Source organism: Erythranthe guttata, chromosome 5, assembly GCF_056151865.1.
Source record: "Erythranthe guttata isolate IM_541 chromosome 5, IM_541, whole genome shotgun sequence".
Classification (NCBI taxonomy): domain Eukaryota; kingdom Viridiplantae; phylum Streptophyta; class Magnoliopsida; order Lamiales; family Phrymaceae; genus Erythranthe; species Erythranthe guttata.
This window is the reverse complement of record NC_142537.1, coordinates 11,079,798-11,097,957: the sequence shown is the minus strand read 5'-3', so window position 1 is coordinate 11,097,957 and position 18,160 is coordinate 11,079,798. Positions and strand designations below refer to the sequence as shown.

The window sequence follows — 18,160 nt, the reverse complement described above, 5'->3', positions numbered from 1 at the left end:
GGTAGGGCAACCGTACCAAACCCGCCGAATTACTACCATTACCGAACTTTCGGTATTATAAAATTCATTATCATTGCCCTGTCAAAAAGTTCGGTATACCGAAAGTCGGTATACCAAAAGTTCGGTACGGTAGGATATGGTAATGGTAATTACCAATTTATGTTATCTACTATTTAAATCTAGATGGAATATCATTTTTTCAAAGCAATTCAAGGTATATATATATATATGTTTAAAATGTACAAATCTAGTTTTTTAAAATATAAGTATTCTAAATATATGTTCTTAATTTACCCAATATAAAATATTTCTTAACTAAAATTATAACATAATTTTTTTAACATCATTTATATCATTATTAATGAAAGCAACTTAAAATAGTTTTGACATATCTAAAGAGTATAATTAATTTTAACTAATAGTAGTTAATTGGATACTATTTTAACTTTTTATATATAACTAGCAAAATGCACGTGCGTTGCACGTGTCTAGTTAAGTATTTTGTTAATTTTGATTTTATGTATTGCATTCCTATAGTAGCCTAAAATTGTATTAAAAATTAAAAATTAGTATTATCTAGTTTTTCTCTAAAAGTTTCAAGAAAAATTCTACGATCAAGTTAAAACTTGCAATTTTTTGTTTTCTACATAATGAGATTGTGACTGAATTTCATGCTACGGTAAAAAATTACTGGAAAGCTCATACCATTGCATGAACTCCTCCGAAACAATTTTTTTTAGAACATGCTATGTTTTAACTTTTTAAAAACTTGTATTAAATTTTATAAGTTAGTAAAAAGGAGAAGATTCGCTTGAGGACCAAGGAGATAAGGGGAATAATGAATATGAACATATGACAAATAGCCCATAGGGTTAGACTTAAATGCATATAAGTCCAGACAAAAAATAGTTTCGCAAAAAAACCATCCCGGTGCCTTTTGTCTAAAATATGCTTCATAATATAAGTTTCATCAATTCCATCCATTATACTCTAACTTCATCAATATTTCACATTGGCCCCAAATTTGAACAAATATATCACATTAACCACCATTTTCACAATTTTTTGAAAAAAATATTTTTCTGAATTTTTTTTTTTTCTGGTCAAATTATGGCATTGATTTTTTTTTTTTTCTAAAATTGTTTTCCCTGTCAGTCAGCCGCCGTTGAAATTGGATGAACAACAATTACACAGAGAGACAAAAATTGAGTGTCCATATTAATTAGGCAAATGTCGAACTAAACTTTTTAACAGGGATAAACAATATAAAATATACCGGTGTTATGGAACCAAATAAAACGCCTTTGTGTTAATTTTATTGGGTAGAATCCTCCTATGTTTTATTTTATGTTGCATGAAATCTCCAATTCCGTTAACTTTTAACACCGTTAACTATTGAGGGGGACAATATAATCTCAACCAAAACTTAAATTGTTAGTGAAATTTATCATTTAATATTAACATCTCCAATATGACCCCTCAAGTGCAGACGAATTACATTTGAAGACACTTGAAATATTTGAAATGGTGGCGGTGTGATTCGAACTCATGACTTTTTTGTTGGTTCTGGCTCTGATACCATGTTGACCACTTCTACTATACAAGGGGCATTAGACAAAAAACTAATTTACCTACTTACAAGGTTCTAAAAGGCGGTTATCGGGTTCGTGGCGGTTAGGGACCGCCACACGATAAATCGGCGCGGCGGTAATTTATCGGAGATAAATCGGAAAAAAATCGGTTTTTAAATTAAGTATAATATATTTCTAAATATTATTTGTAAATACTCAAAAAATATTTGAACATAATTCTATCCTATCATTCATATGTTGTTATATAATTCTAATTACTCAATAAATAACAAAAATTTAAAAATAATAAGATTATAATATAATAAAAGATTCTTACGAAATGCAAATACTACGCAAGTCATTCGCATCAGCAATTAATATAAACATAATAAAGCATAAACTCATGTTTTGGGTTATCGCCAAGTTCTTCTTTCTTGACAGTTACAAGTTGCGGGGTAATACTTGGTTTTATTTTGGAAGTTGAAAGGATTTGAAAAAAACAAAAAAGAAAACGTATTTTCATTTTAATTTAAATTTATATATTAAAAAAAACCGACTTATTGACCGATATATCGGTTTGACCCGCAAAAAACCGCCGCAAACCGCCTCGCCGTAAAAAACCGATATTCCAAACCGCCTCAACAAAATCGTAAAGGTTTATAACCGATACCGATATGGCGGCCGATATATCGGCCGCCACGACCGCTATTTAGAACACTGGCAAATACTACGCAAGTCTTTCGCATGAGCAATTAATATAAACATAACAAAGCATAAACTCATGTTTTGGGTTATCGTCAAGTTCTTCTTTCTTGCCAGTTACAAGTTGCGGGGTAGTACTTGGTTTGATTTTGGAAGTTGAAAGGATTTGAGAAAAAAAAAAAAAAAAAAAAAAAAACCTATTTTCATTTTAATTTAAATTTATATATGTATATAAAAAAAAAAAAAAAAAAAAAAAAAAAAAAAAAAAAAACGATTCATTGACCGATATATCGGTTTGACCCGCAAAAAACCGCCGCACTCGCCGTAAAAAAACCAATTCCAAACCGCCTCAACAAAATCGTAAAGGTCTATAACCAATACCGATATGGCGGCCGATATATCGGCCGCCACGACCGCTATATAGAACACTGCTTACTTATAAATATTAACATTTTTGATTTATTAAAATTTATATACTATCAATACCTATAGTTTTGAATTTTTTTTATAATACAAAACTTTATCCAAAAAAAAAATCAAAGTTTTATTTACATTCAGTTTTGATGCAATTTTTTTTTATGAAAAAAGAAAATAAAATCAAATTTTGTAAAATCCAAATAAGAAAAAAACTGTTCTAAAATTTAAAATTTTGAATTGGAAATGACAAAAGAAAAAAAAAATCGTTTAAAAATTTGCCCGAACCATTAGTCTTTAATTTTATATACTGCAATTGAATAATTGCCTTAATTTGAAAAAAATAATTCGAATTTTAAATAAACAAATTATTTTTGCATAAGCCCTCTTTATAGTGTAGAAAACATACACTAAAATCGCTTGTGTTACTAAAAAGTTGCATAAAATCCCCTCAATAGTTAACGGTGCTAAAAGTTAACGAAATAGGACATTTTATGCAAGATAAAATAAAATTACAGCGGGATTCTACGCAGTAAAATTAACACTGAGTTGGTGTAGTTTTTCCATAATACAGAAGGATTTTATGTTTTTTTTACTCTTCTTAATTGCAGTGCACTGAGTTTGGTGCAGATTTTTTTATAACAAATGAGGGTTTTATATATGTTGTTTACCCTTCTTAACTATGGTGCTGAATGAAAAAATCGATATCCGGATTGTGCCCATTCCACTGATGGCTAGTATTAGTCAACTAATATTAGAATGTATTTGAATCTAACTGATCGAACACAAAGTTGAATGATTTCATTGTTCAATAAATCTTTAATATAATTATTATTAAAAAATTGATGAAGTATCAATCAAACGCTAAATAATATTTGTTCAATAAATCTTATAATAGTAATTATTATAGTTATTAATAATCAATATCCTAATTAATTATTAATATTAACTAACATTATCAAAGTTAAATAAATTAATCAACAATAACTGAAACAAATTGTATACAACCAAAACTGGTGAAATATATTGAGGAAATAAAATTGTAAAATAAAAGAGTAATTGATCACAAAAAAATACTTCATGACCATATAAATGTTTTATTGTAGAACCATCTCTATAGTAGTTGAATCAATTTGCCTAAAAGTTGGTATACATTCCTACATATCAATAATTTGATCTCATAATTACCCAAAGGAATAATAACAAATAGAAGTAATCCTAAAGTAAACAATAGAAAAATTCTAAAGAGAAAAAATAACAAATAAATAAATAGATTATACATATATTATTGACAATAATCAAATCTTCTCCGTCAGGCCGTGACCATGCGTATAGTTGTCCATTTTGACAAAATTCAACAAAGGGAAGGAGTTGAAAATGTTAGAAATTGTGAAATTATCGATTTCCGCTATCTGATTATCTACACCACCGGCTGCGGACATTGGGTGATTTCCGCCACATAAATATGTCTTGATTCTTTCAACAACGTAGAGTGTTGGGAAGAAATATATGTCATTTTGCCTTTTTTATGATTTATATTACAATTGGTTAGGATATTACCAATGTACATATTAATGACTAAACCATACAAATATCATTATCAATGAAATTGATGCTAACTAAATGTCAATAAACATTCATCTTCCCATACATTAATCGTAAAAATTAATTTATGAATTAAATAATCATGTTATACAAACTTTCAAGAAACAACAGCAAAATTGGGCGGATTAATTTGTTATAATAAAATATTACCATATTGTCCTTCACATATTGTCTCTGAAGAGGATATTTTTGTACAATAAAAAAAGGGAAGAAACCACTTATCACATTGGTACTTTTATAAGTAGTATAGATATAGATAAATGAATTATTAAAATAAAATTTTATTTATTAATAATATTTCGGTACGGTAGGGCAATATACTATTTTAATAATATTGAGTGCCGTTGCCCTACCAAAACATTTCGGTAGGGTACGGCAGGGTACGGTAATAATTCGGTAGAAATATTTCGATAGAGTGTAGGGTTCGGTAGGGCAATTTGGTAAAAAAAAAAACCCACCCCTACTTATACAGCATTTGAGTCATTTCATCATTCCCACCAAAATCTTAACGTCATTATCTTTTCTAATAGACGAAACACAACCTATTTCACTATTTTCAAAACAAAAAAGATAGGGTTTTTTCCTCCTAAAATAAACTGTGCTTATTGTGGCCTCAAAATTATAAGAATCTTCAATTTATTCTTCAATTAGCAACTACAGTCCCTGAAAGGATGAAATGCCTTTTTAGTGAATGGATGCATGGTGATTTCGGTGACAAATACACCGGAAACTTTAATTTGGAGCAAAGCGCAACTGGAAAAAAAGTTTGAAGGTCGAAAATCTCTTCCTTTTTTTAAATTTCTAGAAGGGATGGGGTGGGGGGACTGCGAATCTTATAAATTTCTAGGGGACGACGGACAAGGTACATTTTTGTTCATAGTTTTATGCAGTTTTAAATTTTATTTAACATAAGAGCATTATTGTCATTACAAATTTTATTTTTTCTAAATTTGATCAGTCATAAGGAGTTTTTGGTAATTATTAATTTTTTTTTTTGTGTAATGAAGGAACCCGCAACCAACTATATAGGTTGACTGGGTAAACCTACACTCGGTTTTTGGTAATTATGAAGACCTAAAAAGGTGTTTGGTAATTGGACCATAATAACAATTTCTCAACAAATTTATGAGTGAAAAACTAAAGAGGATTAATTACATCTGAAGATGACTACATAAGAGTAAGACAGGTTCTTTATCAAATCTTGTACGAACAACCTCGAAGAATAACTACATCTTTTAATACAAAGTACAAACATAACATCTAGAACTCAGAAACGAGGGCCCTGCGATATCACTCATGAACCAATTTAACAGCCCACATAAACGAGTCGAGTTATAAGCATCACAAGTTAAAATTATTATTGACAATTAATCATTTTTACATTATTTGTAGTTCTTTTATTTCTTCTATCTATTTATTTACTCTCATCAAATAAGGCGCCATGCCTTTTTTAGCAGAACAGTCCTTTCGCTAGGCATCTCCAAAGTGGAGAGTTAAAAACATCAATGCTATATCTATTATAGCTCATCAATAGTGTTATAGCAAATCAAGTTTTATTATCTTCTCCAACCATATCATTTATATTTTAGCATTTTATTATATTTTATTAATTTTCAACTATTCTATTATAATGGTTGTGTGTAATTCATTTTTTTTCCTTATATATGTACATTTGAAAATAAACAATTAGACAAAACTTAAATAATTAATTAAACATATATATATATATATATATATATATATATATATATATATATATATATATATATATATATATATATAATATTATAAAAAATATGTATTCCACAAATAGTTTTAATCGAATTTATATATATCAAACATACTTAATGTAAAAAAAATCATGTTTTAATAACCATTAAAAAAAAATTGACGTAAATAACAAATACAAAATACACTATTTATCTTGGTTTTCACTATCACCATATCTCCATAATTTATTTATTTGACTTTAATTATTACCATTGTTTGTGGAATGGATGGGTCATGTAATATTTTAATGTTTTTATCAAATACCATACGGTTGGAGCATGAATTTTAGTTCATAAATGGATAATTGGAGATGCCCTTTGTGTGTAAATCCCTATCTGCTACAGGCCTATTAATGGATAATTGACTATAGAGTATTTTTCTCCACTAGCAAAATATAAAAATGATAAAGGATTATACTTTCAGAAAGCGAACAAGGTTACATCGAGGGCTTTCTCGTGTTATTTATAGTGAAAATTTTGGATTTTTTTTTTTTAAAGATGCTCACTTATTTTGTTATCGTTCACAGAATATATCTGATCAGTACAGATATATACACCCTACACATTTCCACATCAACCAAGATCTTATTAGTTCGCTACAATTATAATAATCATAACATAACACGTTAATGCCCATTGGAAAAAGCCATATTAACGAGAAAATAATCCATGCATCAATGTAAAACAATATCACAGAATCAAGGACATAAAAACCGATGTAAGGATTCGAACACGTTTAACTTACTCAGAAACATCAGACTAAAACCAGTCTACAAATGTTATGTCGTTAAGGAGATGAAAATATACATCTTCTGTACTAAACACAGTTGTAAAACAAGTAACCGCACTTCCAACTCTTTAAACAATAAAAAGCTCTCTTAGCGCAAAAAGGGTCAAAAAAAAAAAAAAAAAAAAACCAGCAGCAACAATTATCACTTTGGTCCGGCGAATTTACCCATCATTTTCCCAATAATCGGAGCTACCTTTGGGTTGGCTTGATGCTTTGCCAGGTTAGCAGGATTCTTCATTACTGCAAAACAACCACATATTTTTATGCAGGTAAACCAACAGTCAACTAATAGACGAACTTCAAATAATAAGATTACAAGCACTTGGTTACATAACAGTAGGAGGCAGACAAACAGTGTTATTGATATAAACATGTGATGTTGAACGTTTAACGTAAGTAATGTTATGGATAATGTGCACGCGCATACAAATAAGAAACACATGGAATGAAGAATTGCATTAATTTTTTTTTCACTAAGTTAAGAGATTTAGAGGACCAATCTCTTAACTTAGCGAGAGATTTATTCATCAATTTTTTCAACTTTGATATTTTACCCGTATTTCCCTAACTTGTTATTCTTGTAGTTGATCTTACTTCATCTTCGCAAAGGTGAAAACTAATAAGATTTGAATTTAGATGCATTTGGATGCAAGGACGTAGAGCTAAGGATTTGAAATCGATTAAATTTGTTTGGATGGATTCATTCTACAATCTATTTCTTTTTTTTTTTTTACTCTCAATTTAAGCTATTTAGAGTTATAGTGGTGAATTTGAAATTCAAGGTATTTACATTTCAAATTCGTCAATCCAAATGGATCCTAAATGAACATACAAACATATGGTGAAGAACACACTAAATAAATACTAGTCATTAAAGCTAACCTAACCATAACACATCATTGTAACAAGTATACCACAGAGGCACAGATGAGGTAGCAAGACATGCAAATCAAACTACGCATCTCAAGAACACAAAAGTCATCCCCACTCATGAAAAAGAGAGTTGACCGTTAAAGCATAATCAGGTAAGCAAATTGCTAAACATAGTACAGTGACGGAGGGACACTAATTTGAGCAAGAAAGCACGTACCATCTTGGAGTGCAGCCATAACTTCAGGATCTTTGAACGCCGCCATCAATTCAGGATCCTGCCTCAGTCATATAAAGAAAACGGTATCAGTCTAAATTAAAATTTAAAAAGGAACGAGAAAAAAAAATGGTTTGAGTCTAATTCGAATTTAAAAAGGAACGAAAAAAAAAAAAAAGACACGGGGGCCATGAACCTTCTCTCGTAAATAGCCATGACCATCATAACCAAAATCAATATGACAAGATGTAATCACCACAAAATATGCTTAATCGACATAAAAATACTCACATTCAGTATTTTGCTGTAGTCAACATTGCCGGGCATACCACCTGGCATCCCACCGGGCATGCCACCTGGTATCCCACCGGGCATGCCACCTGGCATCCCACCGGGCATACCACCCGGCATACCGCCGGGCATGCCACCGGGCATCCCAGGAAAGCCACCGGGCATCCCAGGAAAGCCACCTGGCATCCCAGGAAAACCACCAGGCATGCCACCTGGAAAGCCACCAGGCATGCCACCTGGAAAGCCACCTGGCATGCCACCGGATCTTTTGCTTGATGATGACTGCTCTTTCTTCTTAGCTTTTTCATATGCAGCCTTCAAAAAATTACAAGATGGAAGTATATCACCTATAAAGACAAAAAAACACTAAAAATAAAAGATAATAGGAAGTTCGGTTTACCTGGGCTGCAGCTCGGCGACGTAGTCGCTCACGCTCAACCTTCTTATCGTCCCTCTCTTTACGAAGCCTATCATATTTCCTGCGGTGCTCCTCAATCTTATGTGCATTGGGTTCAACCTATACCCCATATACAAAAACAAGAAACATCATACTTCAATACCACCAATTAAGGTTTCTCCACCTTTTAGTAGTTTGGATAATACTCTTAAGTAGCATTTGAAAAGACGAACCTTCTTAAGTACACTACTGATTTCCTCATCATAGTCCAGCTTTGAGGCCAAATGAAGATCCTTAGCAGCCTCTCCCCATTGTCCAAGCATTGATCGTGCTATGCCGCGCGATTTATACCCTTTGGCGGAATCAGGATTGATCTGCCATTTAAACAAATTATGTGAATTCCACAGTCTATAAATGTTATGCATCACAGCAGAGTATGCGTGACAAAGACTTCCAACAAGAATTTAAAATTTGAGAAGATCTATGACATGTGACAACTGCGCCAACATTACATAAAGGAGAGAGAACAGCCTAACCAACTAACATGATATAAATATTATCGTAAATATTATCAGTGGAAAATGAATGACATGTTGTCCACAAGGTAGTTAAAATTGGGATTTCGAGTTGAATCGGAGAGGTGTGATAAAGTCGGAGTCATAGGATCGTGGTTTTACATATGTTGTAACATTAATAGCAAACCAGCGTGCGTGCGTGTGTGTGTGTACAACACATTAGTATTTAGAAAACATCTCCTAACACAACTAAACAAGTCATAAATTACTTAGAAATGTTCTAATAACTATAATATATCCCAACATTAACAAAACATGTTTTAACATAAATTAAACATAGCCGTAAACTGTTCTCATTTTGGCAGGAGAAAGAAAAATTTATTATTCTCCTTCCCAGATCCAATAGAGAGATAGAAAAATTAGGGAACGTCCAATTTAGGGCTAAATAGGCTATGGTAATAAATAAATAATCAGAGATTGAGGCCCAAAACTTAAAATTTCAGCCTACATATTGGTTAAAATTAAAATCGTTAAAATCTCAAAAAGATTGCGATTTTACCGATTTCCAACGATTTTAAGTGATTTGGAATTTCACTACGATTTGACGACTTATAAGGGAGTAAATCGCAATATTACGATTTGAATCCCGATTTTAACTACCTTGCTTGTCAAAGGATATGCATTTATCATGAAGAAAACTAAGACACTACCATACATGAGCGCGGAAATGATATTAAAGAATGTCGCATACTTTTTAACGAAAAAGGCAAAAGATAATTATTCAACAGCAAGCAATTAAAAAAAGATGGACAACCTCCAGTGCTGCAGTGGCATCCCGAATAGCAGCATTTGGCTTCTTCATCTTGATAAATACACTAGCTATAAGAAAACAAGAAATGAGTCGAGTGTAGAGATACTATATAAGATGGTCCGAGACAAAATACACATCTATAAGCAAGACATTTGAAAATCATCAAATATTTGGAAAATAGATTTCAATGACCTTGAGAATTTCCTACGAGAAATGAGTCGAGTGTAGAGATACTATATTTGGAAAAAGACAAAACAAAATCCTATTGACAGTAGTGAGGATAATACAATTCCTACACTAGCTTTAAACGCAAGGTAACACGTAAAGCAACAACAATACATCACTACTTTTTATTACAATTCAATAATTCAATCCCAACACATCTAATGCAATATGCAATAAGAGCATTAGAAAAGAGATCCAGCTAAACCATATGTTTCATGAAAAAATAAATTACAACAGTCATATTCTATAGAATAAAATAGTAACTTGTATTTCTAATTTTAGCAAATTAGCGATATACGATAGGGATAGAAGTAAACTTATATAGGAGTTTTTACAAAAAAAAAGTATATATCATTAAATTATCAATATAATTACTTTAGCCTATCATTCAATTCCCAAATAATCATACTTCTCCATCCTTCCATAAATATCAATCACGTAGAAAATTAAAAATACAGAAAAAAAAAAGAAAAAAAAATAGTTAAACTTACCTCGAGTTCCATACATAATTGCCGAGGTAGGGTTCAACAGAATAGCTTTGGTCAGATGCTCAATCGCTTCCTCAAATTTACCTGATTAAAAAAAAATCCTTTTCTTAAAACACAAGATGAAATTTTCAATATCAATTGTACGAAATTTGAAGGATTGGTAAATGCAAATTACCTTCAGAAATTGCTTCCATGGCCTGCATTTTAGCCTCCTGAGAAGCATCTCTATTTTCTTCGCTGACCTCGACGGAGGCATCTCCCATCTAAAAAGTCCCATTTTCGACTCATTTAATTCACTAAAGTTATAAAACATAAAAGGAAAATTCAAATTAAAAGAAGCACGACAACGAATAGTAATTGCGCAGACCTTCTGTGGAGGATCGTTATCAGGCTCCACAACATCGCTCTCGTCGAGTTCGATATCAGATTCAACTATCTCAGGCTCCTCTTCTTCTTCCTCTTCTTCAGGTACCTGAGCCTCCTCATCTTCGATATCGTCCATATCTTCGTCACTCTCATCCACCACATGAGATTTCTGTACTCCATCAAATTCCAAATGCAACAAAAAACAAATGGTGAAAAATCCTCAGTTTAGAGACTAAAAAAACCTTAAACCCTAATTAAAAAAAAAAAAAAAACATACCGATTTATAATCGCGGCCGGGCGACGGAATCTCGCCTCCGAGACTGAAAAATAATTCGAAAGAAAAACATTCAACACAAAACCCCAGGCAAAATACTCCACGAATCATCACGGAACAAATTAAATTAGCATTTAAAGTAAATGGCTGCTAACATTTCCGAACTCAAAACCTAATAAACAATACATATACAGATTTGCATTGGATTGTACCTCTCGATGTAGTCTCGGAAGAAAGAGAGGGAGGGATCGGAGAGAAGAGAGGGATTCGACTCGCACTGCTCGATGAATTCCCGCAGCTGCTCCACCTTCGATGCGTCCATTGATGGTTAATTTGCTGTGTGCTGTGTTGTTTCGAGAAGAAATTCCAGAGAATCGCGGGTTAGTGAGAGAAACTTTTTCTCAATCTGAGTGACGAAGAGTGAAGAAAGAAATACAGTCGACGTACTGGACTTTCTGATGGGCCTTCTAGTAGCTTCTTCGGTTTGGGTTTCGGGTTTATGGATAATGATTCCAAGGCTTATTAGCCAACTCATTTTTATTTATTTTTTTTATTTTTCTTTTCACTAGTTTCATTTTATTTGTATTCATCTCTCGTTCGCTAATGTTTTTTAGTTTTTTTTCTTTTTTTTCTTATATCGGCCAAGCTCTCTTGTTTTTTCTCTCTACGATTACGATTGAGTTCACTTTCATTTTACTTTGAATTGACTTCTTACTGTGATTTTTTATTTCCGTGATTACTATTTGAAGCGGTCCCTCAGAGCATGGTTTGGACGACTCACCAAATTCATAGTAACCTTTGGTTACAAACAAAGCAACTCAGATCACACCTTATTTATTGGAGCGGCATAGAAAAATAGTTGGACTCGTTATATGCGGATGTTATGATTGTTACATTCCATGACAATGAAGAGCTCAGTGCTTTGAAAGAGTACTGGTTCAAAGAATCTGAAATTAACTACTTAGGTCTATTAAAGTGATTTCTCGGAATTGAAGTATTTCGATCGAGTAATTTTATTTTATTTTGTCTCAAAGAAAGTATGGCTTAGACTTGCTTCATAAAAACTAGTATGTCAGGTTGTCCTGCAAATGATACTCCAATAGAAGAATGTATGAATCTCTCTTTAAAGACAAACTAGATATCAGTGGATAATGGGAGATCAAATTAAAATTGGAAGACCAATGTACGTAGCACACAAAAGACGAAATAATCGCTTATGCATCGAATATTATTAGCCAATGTATGCATAATCTTGATATATGCAATCTTCTATTAAAAGAAATAAAATTACTTTCTTATTAGTCGACAATCTTCAAAACCCCTTGAAAGAGTACATATTCAAAGAATTTGAATGAAATACTTAAGTCCATTAAAGTAATTTATGTCATATCTCGATCGAGTAAATGAATCTTTATTTCCGAAGTATGTACGCCTTACGCTTGTTTCCTAAAAATTGATGTGTCTGCTTGTCCACGAGTTGCTACTCCAATAGAAGAAGGTTGTGTATTAAGACAAACTAGATATCAACGGATAATGGGGGATCAAATTAAAGTTGGAAGAATAATGTACTTAGCTCAAGAAAGACTACATCTTGCTTATGCATAATCTTGATATAAAACCTTATAAATGCAATCATGCGTATTTTGATATATCTAAATTTTATTCCAAGTAGGTGAATTATATTGCCTCAAAATACAAAAATACAAGATATCAAGTACATGACTTGAAAAACGCGTTGAGGTAGATATGTTTTTCCATTAAGAAGACACTAGATAAGAAATTAGTGGAATTACCCAAGATCCGATCATAACCGAATAGACGATCTCCTTATTAAAGGAGTATCCAACCGATTATTCAATTTTTGAACTAGTTGCGCATGCGTGATAGATATGCACCAACTCGAAGGGTGTTGAAGATTGTCAAAAAATAGCAAATGTATTTTATTTAGCTCATAGATGATTGTATTTTATATATCATTGATGGAAAAAATGTAGGAAACTAATTAGGGGTTCTATCCATAAGTACCTTGTAATTGTTCATGATTCAAGTAATTAAAAAAAAAAAAAAAAGAATAAATTACTAATCAAACAATCGTGCATAAAAAAACATACATTATTATAATGAAGTCCAAAAATAATTAAAAGCAATAATTATTAATAACATATAATGGGTCAAATGTGAAAAGTCTCAACACGTCAAAATGCATTTCAAATACAGAAAAAAGAAACCACAAGTGTGGTGCCATTTTCTAAATAAACGTGGGAACAATAATCAAACCAATCGATAGATTGAATTCTTCAGCAATTTGGAACTTAATTTCAATTTTGAATTCATTTTATCTAATATAGAAATGTGAGAGCTGATGCCAAAACGAAGGCTGGGATTCCGATCCATGAAATCGAACCGGCACCATTTTTGTTATCCTTCGCACCAGGTACACCTGTTAAGAATAGGAAATTTATTTTTAAAGTTTTTAAAAATTAAAACCACGCGGTAAGTAACAAATTAGTTTCAATCTAAACCTACCTCATATTTTTCAAATTTAGATACAATCTATAAGAGATCACATTCATTTTGTTTTAGAAAAATTGATATGTATTATATGATTTTATTCGTAGATCTATTTACTAAAATGTTATTAGAACATTTTTCGAGGAATATTCCCTAGGATAAAAAAAAATCCCGTGAAAAATCACACTGTATGAGGGTCAAGTGAAAGACGTAGACAAACATCGAAGGGATTATAGTAATTACGTATAGGTGATGGTGTTTTTTGTAATTTAATATAAGAGCATGGGGGCTTTTCGTAATTTACCCTATTTTTTAGGGGGTAAGTTGTATTTTTCCCTCTTTACTCTACCTATTTACACAATACCCCACTCAACAAAATTAATTTTACACTATTTTCCTCCAACAACATTGGTTCTTGAACCGTGCTACCACGTTGCCCAAAATTTGGTCAGAAACATAACCACGCGAGCTGTACTTAATTTTTCATGGGGTAGAATGGTAATTCAACTTTTAAGGAATGAAATAAAAATTATAGATTTACTAATTCAGATTAGAACAGGATACGGACTATTAGATACTACACCCAATGAAATACATACGATGACTTTAAACTGCAGATCTATACAATTAATCACCCATTGGCGAGTCCAGTCCCTATCTAGGGTGGACTCGATAACAAATTCTTTCACTATATTTTACATATATTATTATTTAGCGCACCTAAAATTTAAATTATGCAAAAAAAAATACCCTAAATATTTTCTCTCGTCCTAATTTATCCAAAAGAAAAAATCCAAAATTTTCTTCCCCAAAAATTTAAACCCACTGAGTACACATCCACATGAATATATGCGTTATAATATTAAATGTAGATCGATGGTTTAAAATCACCCCTGTATTTTACCGAGTGCAACATGTGCAAAACCGGGACAAAGAAGTGTGAGTAGGCAGGTACGGCTAATAAGTGATGGTCATGAATTCATAAAAGGGGTAAGCAACGAAACCGTGTGAATTTTGTCCAAGTCATAGTCAGCTGTTTCACACTACGTTCCTCCCACATCTGCTACCCACCACATTTATTCCCCCACTATCCAATCATGTGAATCTTCTTATTTTACATTTTCATTCAATTAAATTAATATATGACGTCATCATTATTCGCCTAACACAATTATTTAAATATAAATTATATAATATTTTTGGTATTTAATAAGTATTTAAATGTAAAGGAAATTACCTGGAGTTGGAGGAGCTGGAGGTGATGATCGTGGAGACAAAGCTGTTGATGAAAAAGACCAATATCATTATATATTATTAGTTCATCCAATGTTCCAAATGTTTTTTTTTTAATTACTGCAAATCTATTTTCAATATTATGAAGAAAAAAAAAAACATTTCATTCCAAAAAACAAATTAGGGTAAATTACATCTAAACCCCCAAAGTATCCTAAAATAATTGTAAGGTCTTTGCAGTACCAGTAATTACAATCACACCTGAAACATTGTTAGAAACCCTAACAGAATAATGCATTGGATAACTTATTCTATTAGGGTCCTGACGGATTATTAGTTTCAGACGGTGGTGCTGGACACAACATAGAGTTAGGGGGTGACAGGGCTCGGCTCTTCTACTATTTCTTAAATTCTTATTATTTTATAGAATATTAATAAATTTTCGTCTATGGTACTATTTATGGCCCCGCGCAAAACAAATATGGTGCATATTGATCCCTAGCTAGAACATGAAAATGTGGATTTGGTAATTGTTTAACAAATGTGCTTGTAATTACCAATACTACGTGTACCTTGCAGCTATTTTTGCATACCTAGGTGTAATTAAACAAAAAAATAATTATTCAATTTTGAGACGAGAGAAAAAGTGAAACTCGTGATGTACTATCATGAATTCCGAGTCAACCGAGTCACCCACCTAATCTTCAAATTGCAAAGCAGTATTTCAATCTTTTGGACCACAATTCCAAAAATTCTCAGGATTAAACCCCAAAACAACCAAAATAATATAAAATTCAACCTCGAAATTAAAAAAAATAAAATAAAAAATGAATGTAAATATATAGATATATATATATACACACACACATACCAGTCTTGCAGGCGTTGGTATCAGTAGAGAGATTGCAGTATTTGGGGATCATAATCGCTTGAGTCATATTGATTCCGGGAACAAGGCCTGGGTTGGCGTACAGCCTGCAAAGACACTCTAACTGAGTTGTGACCACTTCTTTGATGGAGCTGCAGCACTCCGCCGATGGTGTTGTTGAGTTCAAGTAGGCGGCGCAGGGTACCAGCTTTGACACACAATCTTGCTGCTGCCCCTCCGCCACTCTGCTGCTCGCCGCCACCACCACCGCCAACACCATCATCGCCGCCGCGATCTTTGAGGACAATGCCATTTTCGTGATCTGGTTGTTGTGTTTTTCTTTCTCTCTCTCTCTCTCTCTTTTGGGTAAAAGTGTGTGTTTATATAGATATATATTTTCTTTTTTTGTTGTTGCCGTGTTGTATGTGGAAAGCATATATAGAGGGGGAGAAGAAAAGTGTGATATGAATTATTGACTTGGTATTTGGGTTTGGCAAAAGAATTTGTCAAGTGAAAGTGGTCTGTACGCATATTACTTATTTTAATTAATATTGTTATCTGTAAAGTTTATGATTGACTTGTCACACATTTGATTTTTGCGATTTAAGAATTCCTAAGTTGTTTGCAAAACCATATTTAAAAGGATAAGTTAGAGATAATTACATTTTTGATCCTTTATTTTGGACCGATTTCACTTTTGATCTCCCTTATTTCAAAGTGAACAAAGTTCACCTCCAACTTTCATTTTTAAATAGTTTTGGTCCACTTCGTGACATGGACGTTAGCAATTAACGGAGGAAGTCATGTGCGCCGCATGTGACCCTCAATTAGGTCTGAAAAATAGGGAAATAACCCACAATTGTCATTCCCAACATCAAACTTCTCAATTCCGTTTTTTTTTTGAAAAACCCTAAATCTCACTCACTTTCCTCAAAAAATTCGGTCACTTTCGCCGACAATCTTCCCACTAATTGTTATCCCACCCTAAATCCGGCATAGGAGATACACATGAGTGGTCAAGTCGCCATTTTTATCAAGAAGGTTATACGTATCTCGGATTTGCTCCATGTCGCGAAGAAGCTTGCACGGATCAGGATTTACTCCAAATTATGGTAAATGTCCACTAACCACTCAACCTCAGCCTAACAGAGAGGGGAAACATAAGGTTAAATAATTTTCTTCTTCTGATATCTCTTTATTGTTAAAATCATATTTACTTATAATATTGTATTTGTTTTTTGCAGGTTAGAAGATCAAGTAATGTTTGAATAGATATAGGACATATGTCCATTGCAACTACTTCAGTGACTGTAAGTGTTTACAATTTTTAAAGCTTCATTTATTTATTGTGAGTCTCATGTCTTAATAAACTTTCTATCTTACATATCTTACATAGACCAATCAAGGTTCAACTGCAAATATTCTAGTTAAGGGAGGGGTGAATTCCATCACATTGTCCAATTTAAAAGCTTCAGCTGGGAATCAAAACAAAGGGGCATCAACCTCTACTCCTCATTCAATGAGACCACCACTCGTAAAGACACCCCCTTCAAGGACTGCACCTTCAATGAATGCACCTGGATCTTTGTCTGCTCTAAGGACAAGATCAACTCCCACCTCAAATTCTACAAGGACATCTACAAAAGAAGATGGCACCTCATCAAAGACTAGATTTGATGCTTTCAGTCTTTAGATCAATTTCATGTTGTTTTTTGTGTTTTTTGGTTTGAACTATCTATTTGGTGGTTGGTTTTGCAATTTCTGAACTTATGTAACATAAAGATTTGCTGGGCTTTCTTTTAAAAGTGTTTGTTAGTTTCAAGTCTGTTTTTTGTGCACTGTTGTGTTGGTTTGAACACTGTTGCACTGTTTTATGCACTGTTTTGTTGGTTTGTGTTACTGTGTTGGTTTTTGATGAATTTATGTGATGTAACGTATGATTGTTGCTTTAATGATTGTTTAAACGTTTTATTTTTTTGTGAAGTTCTTTATTTCAGTTCTTTCAATTTCTGCACAAATAATGCATTACAAATTCTGGTCAAATTTCTGCACAAACTCAATCTCATTACAAATTCATTACTAATGCATATTGTATTAAGATAATCAAAAGAGCATCCGTTACAAAATATTTGGGCAAATTTTACAAATTATCCAATATCCAAAATAGAACATAACAACAAGCATACGCTCTACATCAATTCTACAAATTTCTTCTCATATTTGGGCTTGCACATAAGTTGGAT

General features: G+C 32.4%; 2 protein-coding genes and 1 long non-coding RNA gene across 3 annotated transcripts; 1 reads left to right on the top strand and 2 right to left on the bottom strand.

Annotated features, from left to right (window-relative positions):
- Positions 1–6,781: 6,781 nt before the first annotated feature.
- HIP1 (HSP70-interacting protein 1) lies at positions 6,782–11,989 on the bottom strand. The gene is made up of 11 exons (XM_012978558.2): positions 11,518–11,989; positions 11,309–11,351; positions 11,033–11,200; positions 10,841–10,928; positions 10,669–10,749; positions 9,956–10,020; positions 8,860–9,000; positions 8,630–8,746; positions 8,230–8,544; positions 7,942–7,999; positions 6,782–7,091 (listed from the first exon to the last, which is right to left on the bottom strand). The coding sequence occupies exons 1-11, from the start codon at positions 11,625–11,627 to the stop codon at positions 6,994–6,996; spliced, it is 1,284 nt and encodes a 427-aa protein (XP_012834012.2). The 5' UTR covers positions 11,628–11,989; the 3' UTR covers positions 6,782–6,993.
- Positions 11,990–14,941: 2,952 nt separating this feature from the next.
- On the bottom strand, positions 14,942–16,522 carry LOC105972163 (non-specific lipid transfer protein GPI-anchored 7). Its single transcript, XM_012997099.2, has 2 exons — positions 15,921–16,522; positions 14,942–15,095 (listed from the first exon to the last, which is right to left on the bottom strand). Exons 1-2 carry the CDS (start codon positions 16,351–16,353, stop codon positions 15,034–15,036), a joined length of 495 nt encoding a protein of 164 aa, XP_012852553.2. The 5' UTR covers positions 16,354–16,522; the 3' UTR covers positions 14,942–15,033.
- Positions 16,501–17,888, top strand: LOC105972157 (uncharacterized). Its single transcript, XR_016031423.1, has 3 exons — positions 16,501–17,082; positions 17,162–17,227; positions 17,314–17,888. It is a non-coding gene; the product is annotated as an uncharacterized LOC105972157 (long non-coding RNA).
- The last annotated feature ends 272 nt before the right edge of the window (positions 17,889–18,160 follow it).

What these genes read in the sequence shown, in the direction of transcription:
- HIP1 (XM_012978558.2), bottom strand. Translation starts at nt 11,627, where the DNA reads ATGGACGCATCGAAGGTGGAGCAGCTGCGGGAATTCATCGAGCAGTGC. An exon ending in CATGGAAGCAATTTCTGAAG is followed by an intron (nt 10,750 to 10,840) that starts GTAATTTGCATT and finishes TTTTTTAATCAG; the next exon opens with GTAAATTTGAGGAAGCGATT. An exon ending in ACTACAGCAAAATACTGAAT is followed by an intron (nt 8,000 to 8,229) that starts GTGAGTATTTTT and finishes TGACTGAGGCAG; the next exon opens with GATCCTGAATTGATGGCGGC.
- LOC105972163 (XM_012997099.2), bottom strand. Translation starts at nt 16,353, where the DNA reads ATGCTTTCCACATACAACACGGCAACAACAAAAAAAGAAAATATATAT. An exon ending in TACCAACGCCTGCAAGACTG is followed by an intron (nt 15,096 to 15,920) that starts GTATGTGTGTGT and finishes TTTCATCAACAG; the next exon opens with CTTTGTCTCCACGATCATCA.